This window comes from Marmota monax, unplaced genomic scaffold (assembly GCF_021218885.2).
Source record: "Marmota monax isolate L192 unplaced genomic scaffold, Marmota_monax_Labrador192_F-V1.1 WCK01_AAM20220418_F8-fsc00370, whole genome shotgun sequence".
NCBI classification, from domain to species: Eukaryota; Metazoa; Chordata; class Mammalia; order Rodentia; family Sciuridae; genus Marmota; species Marmota monax.
Genome location: NW_026693560.1, coordinates 39,155 through 53,022, shown reverse-complemented (window position 1 = coordinate 53,022; position 13,868 = coordinate 39,155). Strand labels below are relative to the sequence as shown.

The 13,868-nt window shown below is 47.8% G+C and overlaps 1 protein-coding gene and 1 long non-coding RNA gene across 2 annotated transcripts; both read left to right on the top strand.

Annotated features, from left to right (window-relative positions):
- The first annotated feature begins 3,255 nt into the window (after positions 1-3,255).
- On the top strand, positions 3,256-4,391 carry LOC124102438 (vomeronasal type-1 receptor 90-like). The gene has a single exon (XM_046458734.2). The coding sequence runs from the start codon at positions 3,256-3,258 to the stop codon at positions 4,387-4,389; it is 1,134 nt and encodes a 377-aa protein (XP_046314690.1). The 3' UTR covers positions 4,390-4,391.
- Positions 4,392-4,760: 369 nt separating this feature from the next.
- LOC131424700 (uncharacterized) lies at positions 4,761-7,140 on the top strand. The gene is made up of 2 exons (XR_009228135.1): positions 4,761-5,847; positions 6,040-7,140. It is a non-coding gene; the product is annotated as an uncharacterized LOC131424700 (long non-coding RNA).
- The last annotated feature ends 6,728 nt before the right edge of the window (positions 7,141-13,868 follow it).

Below are 13,868 nucleotides of genomic sequence, written 5' to 3'. Positions count from 1 at the left end.
ACCTGAGAACCTGAGAAAGAATCATATACACTGAAATCCTTTTCAATTATTCAGAAGGCGCTGTTGATTCTTAACACTGTATAATTATGAAAGAGTTCAAACTCACATTTCTAGCAAATGTCTAATAGCGTTTTCTTTTTATACAGATATACTTTGTCTCAGTTTTGATCTCCCAAAAGTAAACCAGTGGTGCTCTGGCTATGGGGGGGCGGTTCTCAAGCTGGATCAGAGACCAGGGGCTGCGATTGCTTAATTTTACAACCAAAGTGGTGAGAGTAGTGACTGCCCCTTCCTGGCTTCCAAAGGTCCCATGGTGTCCTCTCTCCAAAGACAGAAGGGATGTTAGTGGAGAGGTGACGGTGAACTTGATCTGTGTGATGACAAGAAATGACATCTGCCCTTTCATGTACCCAATGTCCATCACGAAATGAGGATGCAAATCACAGTATTTACAGGACGGTGTCCATGGGGCACCTGAGAAAGCAGCTATGTCCCCCTCCCTCCCTCCAGCCCGTGTCTCTCCACACCCAGGCCCCAGAAGCCCAAGGTGCTGTGGGTCTGCTTTCCTCACCGCTGACCGGGGTGCACCAACTTCAGGATTGTTCCCTAGTCTCTGGTCCCTGGTGATGGCATGTATCTCTGTGTTGTCCACGACTTGGACAGTGGCAGAATGTCAGATATTTAAGTGATGGCTCCTTGGTCAGGGCAGGAAAGGGCATCTCCACTGGGTGACAGTTCCCTGGAAAGGACTTCACACCATCAGCTCTAAGGACCCTGGGGATAAGTTTTTAAGAAATAGATTTCCATTCCCATTTGTTCTCCACTTACGTTTCTCCTGTAATCTGCCCACTTAGACTTTCCTTGTCCTCCTCGCTGGGCCCTCCCTCACTGTGACCTGTCCCTGAACTTCTTTTCCATATTATTTTCTTTGGATTTTTGTCATCGTATTCAGAACTTCCAGTCTGAGGGGAGCTTGCTTCCACCAGGGTTTGAGTCATGACCTGGGGCTCGGCCCATCGGGGCTGCCAGGAGCTGCTGCAGCCCCTCTCTCCCCAGAGCTGAGGAGGGGTTCTGGGGTCATCCTGGTGATGGACAGGCCTTCTGTCTGCACCCTGATCTCGTGGTGGGACTAGTCCTGGCAGGTGTGAGTGGGGTGAGGCACAGCCGGGAGGGGACAGGCTCAGAGGATTCTTTCTAACTTGCTTTTATGAAATGTCCACATTTTCAGGATGTTTTCTAACAAAACTGATCAATTAGCACAGAAGTAGCAACACTGCATTCTTTATAAGACATCTACCTGTGAACCATGGAGGGCACTGTGGCTCCCACTGATACCCACGTGTGTGACCTGCACAGTGTGCACACTGCCAGCTGCTTCTCTGCCTGCTGTGTCCTGGGGCTGCAGGGAGCTAATGTCTGTGGGGGACCCGTGACAGCATCCGACCCTGCCACTTCCCATGATCAGCACTTTACTCAAATGATAAGGTTTTCCAGCTGTAACCAGGAAATTTCTTCTATAGAAAAAAAGAGTGATTTTTCAGTTGTTTTCAGGCAATGCTCCCCGGAGAACCCAGTTCTCTACTTGTGTTTGCAAGTCCATGGCCCCTCCTGGCTCCATCCCTCCCTCCCATGACGATGCATGCAGGGTGGCCATCCCCCTGGCAGGGCTGAAACCAGAGTCCTGTGCCCTCCGTCCACAGATAACTCAGATGGACTCCTCCTCCCGTTTTCCAGTGCTGTGCATTTTATTTTCTTAATTTAGTTCAAAGAGAAACCTGCATTGTATAACCCAACAGAAGAGACTCAGAGTTATTTTATTTCCCATCATTTGTAAAGGGCACCTTCACCTGGTATATATCGAGTTTGTGCTGTTGGGAAGGACTTTGGGGACAAAGTCTCCGTGTCTGTCTCATAACTTACTGCCTGTGTGTACCCAGGAATAGATGGAATCTACTCACAGCTGCCCAAGACAGAGAAGCCGTGGGGGACTGTGCCTACTAATGACAATCTGTGACTCTTGGAATGTGGAGACTCCTAGACCCTATATTAGCATTTTTTCTTTTGTTTTCTTGAGCACACCAAGGGAGGGAATCTTCTTTTGCTGAAGGTGTGAATGGAGGAAAGAAAGTTCTTACTCACTTAAATCATTTAGAAGAGGTCAAATTTTTCTAATGTGACTAATGAATTTCCATTTTTGACAAGGACACTTCCTCAAAGACTTCAAAGCAATTATTGAACTAGGCTTGAGACACTTAAATTGCCTGGGCTCCTTGTCATTTCTGTGCGCCCTTTAGTAACTGATGTGATCACACTGCGATTTTCTAGGTAGAGGTGAAAAATAATTTATTCTCTTACCCGCTTGTTTTTCTGATGACAAAATGTGAGGCTAGGTGGCTAGTCTCATTGTCAATGTGACATACATCACAACTCTACAGCAGAATTAAAACTGAAATAAAGGAACTTCATTTATTTTATAGGGAGGTATTCCACGAGGGTGTTGTCATCCAATTGTCTAGTCCAATTTTTCCTCTCTCTTCTGGGGAGAAATATTATTGCTTACTTAAAGAAGACAGGAAAGCTGGCTCAGTATGTGAACTCCTTCCTCCGGGTGAGGTGGGATTCCTGTCTCTTAATGAAATCTCCCAAAGTACTTAAATTTTACTGGTGTGGTGGTGCCAGCCTGTAATCCCAGGAGTTGGGGGAGCTGATGCAGGAGGGTTGCAGGTTCAAGACCAGCTTCATCAACTTAGTGAGGTCCTACGCAACTTAGAGACACCCTGTGTCAAAATAGAAATAAAAAGGGTTGGGGGTGTGGTTCATGTTGGGTTCCACACTACAATTTTTCCATGTGCCAAAGAATGGACAGAAAATAAATTTTGCAATATGATCCTGCTTATAACTGATGGTTCTGCTCACTTAGATGTGATTTTTCTGGCATAATCAAATATATGTAAAATATCATAACTGGTTAAGCAAACCTGGTTCAATATCCAGTACCAAAAATTACATATTAATCAACAAATGCAAGAAGTTGGATTTCAGAGCCAACATTTTGATATCTGGTCTGTAAGCTGGTGACCAACAACCCAGAATAGAGGACACTGGAGGGACAGAGCTGTATACGAGGCTGTCCCCTTGACACCCTTTCCTTGAGAGTTCTCTGTGGACGTCCCTGTAATCTGTCACACTGGAGTCCCCTTCAAATGCCACCTACTCAGATTTTGGTCAGCTCGCTGCATGTTCCCAGGCAGATCCATGGTGGCCCTGGCCATGATGCTGTGCCTGAGCACTGAGAAGTCTGAAGAGGGGGTGTCAAGGGACCCACATGTTTTGAAGCCGGCAGTCTTGGGGGTTGGGATTTTGAAGCTGGTGACCATCTGCTTCTTCTCCCCAGAAAAAAAAAAGATGACCCAAAGCAGCACACTTTACATTTTTCTTGCTGTAAGAAATGCCTTTTGTCTCCAAATTGTCATCGGGATCACAGCCAACGTCTTCCTGCTCCTCTTCCACGTCCTCACGTTCCTTCTCCAGCAAAGGACCAGGCCCACGGACGTGGCCATCGCTCACCTGGCCCTGATTCACCTGCTGATGCTCATAATCAGGGCACACCTGGACCTAGGCATTTTGGGGGTTCAGGACTTTTGGAACGACTTCACATGTAAAGCCGTCATCTACCTGTACAGGCTGATGAGGAGCCTGTCGGTCACCACCACTTGCCTGCTGAGTGTCCTGCAGGCCACCACCCTCAGCCCCAGAAGGTCCTTTCTGACCAAGTCCAAGCATATGTCCCCACGGTGCAGTGCGTGGACCTTGCTCACTCTCTGGGTGTTCAACGTGTTCTTCAATGTCCGCGTCTTGGTCTCCATGGGAGGCCCCTCCAATGACACAGCAGCTTTCCGGTTTGTCTGTGAGTCCTGCACTGTCGCCCCCACGGGTCACCACTTCAGGACCTTCTTTTCCCTGATGGGAATCCTCCGGGACATCTTCCTCATGGGGCTCATGGTCCTCTCCAGTGGGTACATGGTGGCCCTCCTGTGCAGGCATAAGAGGCAGTGCCAGCACCTCCACAGCACCAGCCTGTCCCCGAGAGCCTCCCCAGAACTGAGGGCCACCAGGACCATCCTGCTGCTCATGGGACTCTTTGTGCTCATGTACTTTGTGGACTGTGTGTTCTCCTCCTCTTCGGGACAGATGCACAGCGAGGATCCCACTCGCCTGGGGGTCCAGATGCTGGCAGGCAATGACTATGCCACCCTCAGTGCCTTGATACTCATCTGTGCTGATCCACAGACACTCAGGTTCCTCCAGTGCACATTAGAAAAGGAGAGGAAGTATTTATGCCGGGCTGGGAGACCCGTCATTTTGTCGTCCCACATCATTTATTTCTAAATGTCCACAAACGTTTTTATGTTGAGAAAAAAAAAAAACCCTCAGAATGATGTTGATGGAGGTGTAACCTGAACATTTGCTCTTTGTGAAGATGCTAAATCAACCCGGGGACAATTGTCATCCCAGCAACATGGGAGGCTGAGGTGGGAGGATCACAAGTTCAAGTCCAGCCTCAGCACCTAATTGAGACAGTAAACAATGTAGCAAGACCCTGTGTGAAAATAAAATATGGAAACGGCTGGGTTGTGACTCAGTCTTTAAGTGTCTCTGGGTTAAATTCCTAGTACCAAAAAGAAATGCTGGATCCTAAATGGGCTGTTTTGTTACTGTGCCTGCTCAACCCAGATACCTTGCTCTGTCCAAGTAACACTGCAGATTCTGTCATCAAAATCATACCTGTATTCTCCATGTATTTTTTCAACTGCATTTTGTATTTTAATTTTGGTCTATATTATTTTATTTTCATCTGAATGATAAACCCAATGTGAGGGTAGAAAAGGAAGAATTAGCCAATCTTAGCCTGGCTCCTGCACAAGGATTCAAATTCATAAAGCATGCCACAATAAAAATAAATAAGTAACAGGTACTATCTGTGCACGCACATTTTATGTATATATTAACCATTAATTACCATAGTCATGTTGAGAGGGCAGGGTCTTGCTGAGTTGCTTTATGCCTTGCTAAGAGGCTGAGGCTGGCTTTGAACCCATGATCCTCCTGCCTCAGCCTCCCATGCTGCTGGGATTACAGGTGTTGGCCATTACACCCACCAATGACCTTTAGTTTAAGTGGCACTCAGGAGTCACAGCAAAAGCTACAGAGAACCCGGAGCTAAAATGCCAACCCCAGTCCCGCACCCTTCTATCTCTAAAGCACAGAGGATGGCAGGTTTTAACCTGTGGTGACATGGCCTTAACTCAAGAAGTCTGGCTGCTGGATTGAACCCAAGGTCAATGTGAAAGCTGTTCAGTGGCAGCATTTGTCACCCCCTGGAGGACAGCCCAAGACACCTTCTTCCTCCACCTAGCATGTGAAGACTCCAGCTGCATTTCTGTGGGTACTGCAGGGGGCTCCATGGTCACTGGTCCCCAAGAATGAAGGAGGCTGCCATTCCTCCTGACTCTCAAAATGTCCACTCTAACCAGAGGAAGAATGTCCGACATGGGGGCCTCCATCTTGCAAGTTACCAACCCTGTGCCAGAAGATACTCAGATACTGTTTTCTGCTTCTTAGGAGGAAATCTTGCTCTGCTGCAGAGGCTGGTCTTGAACCCCTGAGCTCCAGGGATCCTCCTGCCTCAGCCTCCTGAGTAGCAGGACCCACAGCTGGACCTGCTGGGCCCAGCTCAAACATGGCAGCAGATTCAAAGTCGTGCTGAGCCTACGGTATTGCCTGCCCCTCCAGCAGTGTCTTCTGACCTCACACCACGGGCTGTGACCCTGCACCCCTGGGGCACTGGTGAGTTCTTTCCTGGGCTGGGGATCTAGCTCAGTTGGTAGGGTGCTTGCTTTGCAGGCACAAGGCCCTGGGTTCAATCCCCAGCAACATACACACAGCTATTTCCTTTTTAGCAATTAGGATAGCCATTCTGGTGATTAGGGGCACTTGGTAAGGTCCTTCCATCTCAGTTGAAGCTTGTCTTCTTTACAGGTCTTGATTAAATCCACGATGCCACGCTGCACGGGATGGATCGTGAACTCCAGGGGAGGCGTCTGAGCCCGAGTTCATAATGAACGCACCAGCAAACAGACAGACAATCTAGAAACATCCACAGATCAAGTCTGCCCACGCAGGAGGTCAACAAGTTTGTAGGTGTCAAATGGACTCAGAATAGATTGATTGTGACTCTGAGGGAACTTGTTGTGATGTCCATCAGGCAGGCCCATAGGAAAGCCCTTCCTCCACCATCTCCCAGGGCCACTTACTGTTGGATGGACTGACACAAAGGTACATCTCAAGTCACAGAAAAGAACTATCATCTGATCCCGTGAATGCCCACGTCTGGCTGTGTGTGGTTGGACTCTCCTGCCAGGCGTCTGAGACCAAGTTGGACCATTTTCCTATCTACTCTGAGATTTGTGGGGTATCACTCTTGGGAACCTGGGAGAACCCTCTTGGCCCCTTTCGCTGTTTCTCTACGAGTTGGGCCATGTGACAGGATGGGTCAGAGTCTTGCTGAACAACTGTTGCTTCTCTTGATGTATCCAAAAATATTTCCCTGTCCACTCAGTGACCCTCCTCTGTGCAGAATGTGCTCTGGCTGGATTCTGTTTTCTGAGGTCCTTTCAATCCCTCTGAACACGTTTTTGGGTGCCTCACACCAGTGCTTAGGGACCTGAGAGGGACACCATATCTCCCTGGATCCTGGCTGACCCCAGAGAGCCAGGGCCCAAATATTGGCTTCTATTTCCTTGACCCTTTTACTTCCTTAACTTTGGTCTCCAGGATTTGGTTTTAAACATCGAGCAAGTCAGTTTCTGCAGTCTTGAAGTGGGAGTACTGGGTTTGCATTTCAGTGCATATCATTTTATAGTGACCCCTTCAACTTAATCAGGGTCATTGTTAATACTGAAAGTGGGTTGTATCTTCTATCTAAAGGCTAATTGACTCCACTGAACTCAGGTGTTCTTTTAGATGCAGTGTTTCTGCAAAAACACCAAACAGGCTACAGCTACAAAGTTTTACAAAGAAAATCCAAAATGAAATTAAGAAGAGTAAAAGCGTGTTCAGTTTGTATAGTAGCTATGAACCCCAAAATGCATTTTATCCAGATCTTTTATTAGTCCCATATTATATCCCTGGTTCTTTTTTTTACATGACAGGAATCTTTACAATTAAAAAATGTATCTTGTGAATGTAACATTATTTGTGCTTCATTCTGGCTTACTTTGGAGACATCCTGACTTGGTGCAAGGTGAGAGGCAGAGCATTATCTCAGGGGAGGTGAGGTCCATGGCAAATTTTAGGTAAAATGCTTTATTTCTGCAGCTGATCTTTGCCTTAAAATATCTTAAATGGCAGCCTTCAGCCATTTTCCCCTTGAAGGAGCCTGCCTGACCCCCACATTGGAGAAACAAATCCCTGATGATTTTGCAGGATCTGGTGTACTCCCCTCTGAGCCCATCAAGGACCACCAGGTGAAGAGGCTTCTCCAGTGAACTTGAGGTCGAGACCATTGCATGGCCATTTTACACTAAGTACCCACGGGTGTGTGTGCACGTGCTTATTTGGAGTTTGCTGGCATCAGAATCCCCAGGAGAAGGCCTTGTTCACATCCACAGGGCTCCCCACTCCCCCAGTTCAGATGCAGCCCACCTGGGGTGTGACCTGAGCACGTGTATTTCTAACCAGTGTCCAGGAGATGGTGAGGGCCTTCCTTAGAGCCCATGGGAGGCAGGAGTGAGGTCGAGGGGGTCTCTGGCCACCTGCCTCTGGAACCCCAGGCAAGCGCTTTGCTCTATCTGATTGCCACACTCCAGCTGGTGGGATGAGAAGTTTGGACGCGTCTAACGCCTTGTCCCAGGTTAAGAGTCAGTCCTGAGTCCCATTATGCCATGAGGAGTCTAGGCCCTGGTGCCTCCTATGTGAAACCTCACGTGCACCCAGGAAGCACCTGGGGGACCACAGCTGCAGGCTTCACTCCTGCTTTGGGGATGCAAACGGGCTGCAGAAGACAGGCAGGCTCCCACCAGCCTCATCTCCCCTCTCTATCAGGGGACCTTGAGCAGGGGACTCCTCTCTGACTGCATTCTGGTGTGGAAGGGTCACTGAGAAGTCACTCAGAAGCACTGATGTTCCTCTGTCAGGCTTAGCGAGTGGAGGTGGGCGGAGCCCAAGTGCTGGGCGGAGCGATCCAGCTAAGGCCAACCCTTAGGAGCAGCAGATGGGGCGGGGCCTAGGGAGGGACTGGAACCCAGGAATGGGCGGAGCTGGGGGAGGAGCTGAGTGGAAAGCGTGGAGCCCGGCGAATGGGCGGTGCTGGGGGCGGGGCCAAGCGGAGTGAGGGGAGCCCAGTGAATGGGCAGAGCTGGGGGAGGAGCTGCGTGGAAAGCGTGGAGCCCGGCGAATGGGCGGTGCTGGGGGCGGGGCCGAGCAGAGCGAAGGGAGCCCAGTGAATGGGCGGAGCTGGAGGGGCGGAGCCAAGCGAGACTAAGTGAAGCCCAGCGAATGGGTGGAGCTGGGGGCGGAGCCGAGTGGAGCCCCACCCCTAGGAGGAGCGGGGGGCGGGGCCAGCGGAACCACTCGCGAGGCGCGCCCCGCCCTGGGCTCCCAGGTGAGCGCCGCACGAGGACCAGAAGCTGAGGGCGGGGCGGGCGCGTCCTTAAGAGGGAAGGAGCCTGACAGGCCGTGGGTCTGGGAATCCCGCCAGAGGTCGCTGTGGACCCTGCCGACAGTGGGCCTTTGGGCTCCAGCGGCCCGAGATGTGACCCCAGAGTCCGCTCCGCCGGCCGCAGTTCCCCCCTCACACGGGAGGCCGCGGAGGGAGGCCGAGGACCCGCTGCGCATCCTCCTTCGTCCCTCCTCACGGACGCGGTGGACTCTCCGTGTGTCCAGGTGGGTTGGGGTCCGGGGGTCTCTGGGAGGGTCCTGGTTGGGGTCCGGGGGTCTCTGGGAGGGTCCTGGGCATGTCGCCTTGGAGACTGGTTTCTGGGGGCGACCGTGGTCCCGGCGTGTCGCGGAGACCCTCCTGGTGCCTGCGGTGTAGACGGCGTGACCTGGAGGCCGAGAGGGTGGCTTGTGGCGCGGCTGTCACCGCTGGTCCTGGGGCGGCCCTCCCCCGCACTGACCCGGGCAGGGCGTCCTGGTCCTGGGCAGGGGGAGAAGCGGGGACGGGGAGCGGCCTCGACCCTGCCAGGGCGACCTTGGGGACTCGCTGCAGCAGGATGCGTGGGACACCGCCTGTCAGGCTGGACAGAGGACAGCGCAGCCCCGGGGCCTCTAAGGGAAGGTTTGGCGGTGGCTGGGCAGGGATGACGGCGACGTCGTGGAGACGCACAGGTAACATGTAACATGGTGGCATGACCAGGTGACAGGGGGACAAAAGTGGTTGGACCTGGTATATTTATTTACAATTACGTACATGTCCTCTACACGTATGTGTTATGTGCACGTATCCACGAGGTTGTGTGATATATATACAGACACATGTTGATAATTTTGTCTCATAAAAGAAGCGGGGATTTGTGACGGAGTGGTGTGGGGGAGGGGCCCAAAGACCAGGGACACTCCCTGAATCTTCATCTGGAGCCAGCTGGGGGGTGGCTGACCCCCATCCTGGAAAATACTGCCATGAGGCTGAGGGTGACCTGGGGTGAGCACCGAGAGGCGCAGGGAGCCTTGCTGTGTGCCCGGGACCCACCTCCATGGAGTGACATGGAGAAGAGGGCAAGTCTATGAAGGAGGCGGAGAGCAAGGGCATCGGGAAGGGCGTTGGAAAAACTGGGAGATGGAAGGACTCGGACTTCTGGGAAAGGCGCGGCCTCTTGTCCTGAGCCCACTCAGAAGTGAACTAGAGGGTGACAAGGACAGAGCGTTAGATTTGGTACCATGGAGGTGTCTGAGGGTCTCAGTGGCCCCCTGTCCGCAGGTGGTGGGAACTGAAGACAAATGAGGCCTTAGGGGGGAAGCTGGCCCAGGAAGGGCAGCAGCTGGAGCTGGTTTTCTGATTGGAGACGGTGAGACGTGGGGACGCCCAGACAGGTGCTAACACGGGAGGTCTCAGAGGTGTGGGGAGGAGGCCATTCTGGAAAGTGCATTATTCTGTTGTTGGGTTATAGTTAAAGCTTTGTCCTGGGGTTTCATAAACTGACTTCCAGACCACTCAAGTATAATCCAATCAAGCCTTTATTGAAGCACACCGGTGGTGGCTGACCAGAGTATAAAGCTGTGCCCCTGATCAGCCCCGGAAAATTGCAAGGGCACTCCTTATAAGCCTGAAAACCACAAAAGGGATGTTCAGGGGGGTCTAGCCAATGCAAGCAAGCCAGGTCACAGAAGCGGGAGAGTGCAGTCAGGTGGCGGGAATAACCAGTTAGCCCAGTCACCCCAGTTACAGAGAGTCCCCTTACCCTAGTTACAGAAACAATGCCCCATTAGGTAGTTCCATGTTCTTAAAGGTTTCCATAGCAAAAGGAAAAGAACATCTTGCCCCAGTCATGACCCTTGTACTTGGCCTGGTTGTTTGACAGAACAGAGTCACAAAACAAAACGGAGTCACATTTGCTTTTACTATCACAGACCCCACTGGTTTTAGTGGGTTTGATGTCAATCTCGCACATCATTAGGCCTCAGTTTCTTTCCCATCCTTTTGTGACTAAGGGACCATACTGGGCTCACAAGCCCATAAGTCGGACCTCACCTACATTCTTGTGTATATGGTTTAGGAGGGTTTTTAAGAGGCAGCGTCCTACAGGAATTCCAATCAGGAGAAGGACTAGGGGCCCAACTATGGCTGAAATGATGATACTCAACCAAGGGGACCTTGAGAATAAGTTTTGGAACCAATTGCCTGAAGTGTCTTGTGCTTCCTTTCTTTCCTTTAACCTGTTTCTCATTAGCACCAAACTGTCCTTGATTATCCCTGAATGGTTTGCATAGAAACAAGTTTCTCCTAGGGCCATACATTGTTTTAGAAATGGTAATTGTTTTAGGTCCTCCTTGTTTTAGAAAGAGACGCTCTAGACCTCATCTGTTTTGTAAGACTATTTCTGTCAGAGCGTCTAGGGACACCTCTAGTTTGGAGACTGACCTTTCTAGTTCTCGTAAATCTCTATCTATCTGAGGCTGAGGGACTTAACATTTTTAGAGCCTGTGATCAGAGCTGCCTTCCTAAAGCAGAAGATCCAGCTATTCCCAAACCAGCCAGGAGGGGAACTCCAATGGGGGCAGCCCATCTGGGTTGATAAATCAGTGGGCCCTGGCCTTGTAATAAGTCCAGGTGTTCCTTTCCTTTTTAAATTCCATCAAAATAGTAGGTTCCATAGTTCAGAGTTATTGACAGTTTGGAGACTTGGGCAAGGAGTTCAAAGTGGGACCCGGGAAGTACAATTTTTGGTGAACAGGGAGTTGTCCCACTTACAAGTTGGGTTGTGGAAGCAAGTGTCTCTTTCTGGGAGGTCACCCAGGGTGGTCTTGGGAGTAGTTTTCCAGGTCCATCTTCCTGAACTAGACATAGTGGCAAACATCTATACTGATCGTGATTTTCCCCCTAATGTTAGGGACCTCCTACTGGTTAGGAAAAGGGCGATGACTGTTCTTGCTTTGATCTGAGAGGGGAGCAATGTGCAGTGGGCAGCAGTTTGGAGTCCTTTTTTAGAAACTGAGTGGGTCAAGGAGTCCATGGTAAAAATCTAATTCAGGAAGACCAGGATGTAAATTCACGTGGGGTGGGCACCTCTATGAGAGAGACAAAGACATGAGTAGTGAAACAAGATTACCACAAAATAGCAGTTGTAGCATCTGGAATCTGTCCATGAATATCATGAAAATGACAGAAATCAATAATTGCTTACCAGGAGGCGGAAGACCTGGGAAATTGTCCCCATAGCAAGGCCTATCAAAGCCTTTTACCTTAAAGACTTTTATGCCTGAAAGATATGAGCACATTTAATCTGTAGAGAAGAGTAACGTGCCACACTTTTATTGATGTTTTTATATTGACCAAGGTTAGCTTTTAAACAAATCTAGACTCTGTAACGTAGGACAATACTTTAAAATAACAGTTGCTGTCTAACCACAGATGTACAAACCTTAATTTTTCCAAGATTACTTGCTCTAGGGGATAAAACTTAACACACAATGTAACTTATATTTTTAGAAGTTTTTGTCATTTGAAGATATAAATATATCAGAACATTAATATTTGTCCTTAGTTAAAATTATTGAAGGTTGTTCCCTATTTGTGTTACATATATAACCAGCTTAGTTACATATAAACCTTTTAATATTTATCTCTTATTCGTAGATCTTTATATTATTAGACCCTTGTGGTTCACTTGGACCTATTCTAATTATACTTTACCACATAATTTTTTTTTTAACCTGGAAACTTTTTTTACTAAATATATTCTTATATTTAGGACTTCTTGATCATTTTAAATCCACTGATCCTTCTTTTTGTTTGTACCTTAAAATAACCCTTATAAATTTCTAAATTTAGATAAATATTTTATCTTATTAAAATGGATGAATTTTTGTTATTTACAGTACTTTAATTGAACTGCAGTTGAAACCTCTTGACTCCTTGTATGTAGAATTATACCAGTTGGGACTTTTAATTTATAGTAACCTTGTTTTTATGATAACACAAAATAATTTTAATTTTTTTTTAGTTAAACAATGTTGGTGTTTTCATAAATTGTGTGTGTGTGTGGAACTTAAGGAGTTAAGAGTTCTTGATATTACATTTAACAGTTAGCATTTTAACTTTGTAAACCAATTGGATGTCTCTAACAAACACATTCATGATTAATTTCATATACATTTAAGTGTAATTTACGTATCTTTTTAAAACAACGAACTATCAGACATGTGCATTGAATAGTATTAGTAATCTTTTTTCCTGTTAAAGAAAAATCCTAGAGACCATGGATGTCACTTTATAGACATTAACATTTTAACAGCTGTTTAACCATCTAGAAACAAAACTGTGCATTAATAAACTTAAAGACATTTGTATTTTTATTTATTTTTCCAATTTAAATTGAACTTTTAAAATCATATTAACCAAAGGTATTTGGATCCATTTTTTAAAACTTTTAATTTATGAGCTCACAGATCAATTTTTTTTTGTATCAAATACATACACCAGTGAACCCACACAAAGCAAACAAACAAAAGCCTTGTAGCTTACTTTTAAAACCTATTAGATCGAGAGTTAACCCTTGTAAGTTGGCCTTAGAATAAAGCAGAGTGTAATCAGAAAACCATATTAACATAGGCATATTGGATCAAAATGATGAATTTAACAAATATAGAATTTTAAGTTTTTTCTGACCTTTTCCACTAAGGATTGAACCCAGGGCACTTAACCACTGAGCCACATCCCAGATCATTTTATTTATATTTTTATTTAGAGACAGGGCCTCACTGAGTTGCTTAGGGCCTTGCTCACTTGCTGAGGCTGGCCTCCACCTTGTGATCCTCCCCATGTAGCCTCCTGAACCACTGGGACTCTAGGTGTTTTTACCCGTGTTTTGCTAGAGTTCCAGGGATGACCTCTGTATTGAGACACTGTGCTCTTAGGGGATATGCAGGTAACTTCTCTCATTGTCAGCTGGATCCTTTTCTCTGTTCTTGCTTTCCTTGCTGTGCAGAAGCTCTTGGTTTGATGACGTTTCACTTGCCTGTTTATGATTCTGTCCCATGTCATAGTGTCACAGCTAAGGGACCATTTCCTAAAGCAATGTTGTCAGACATTTGTGTTTTCTTTTTATATTTTACTCACCAAGTTATTCTTCTTTGATTTTAGATAGAAACAT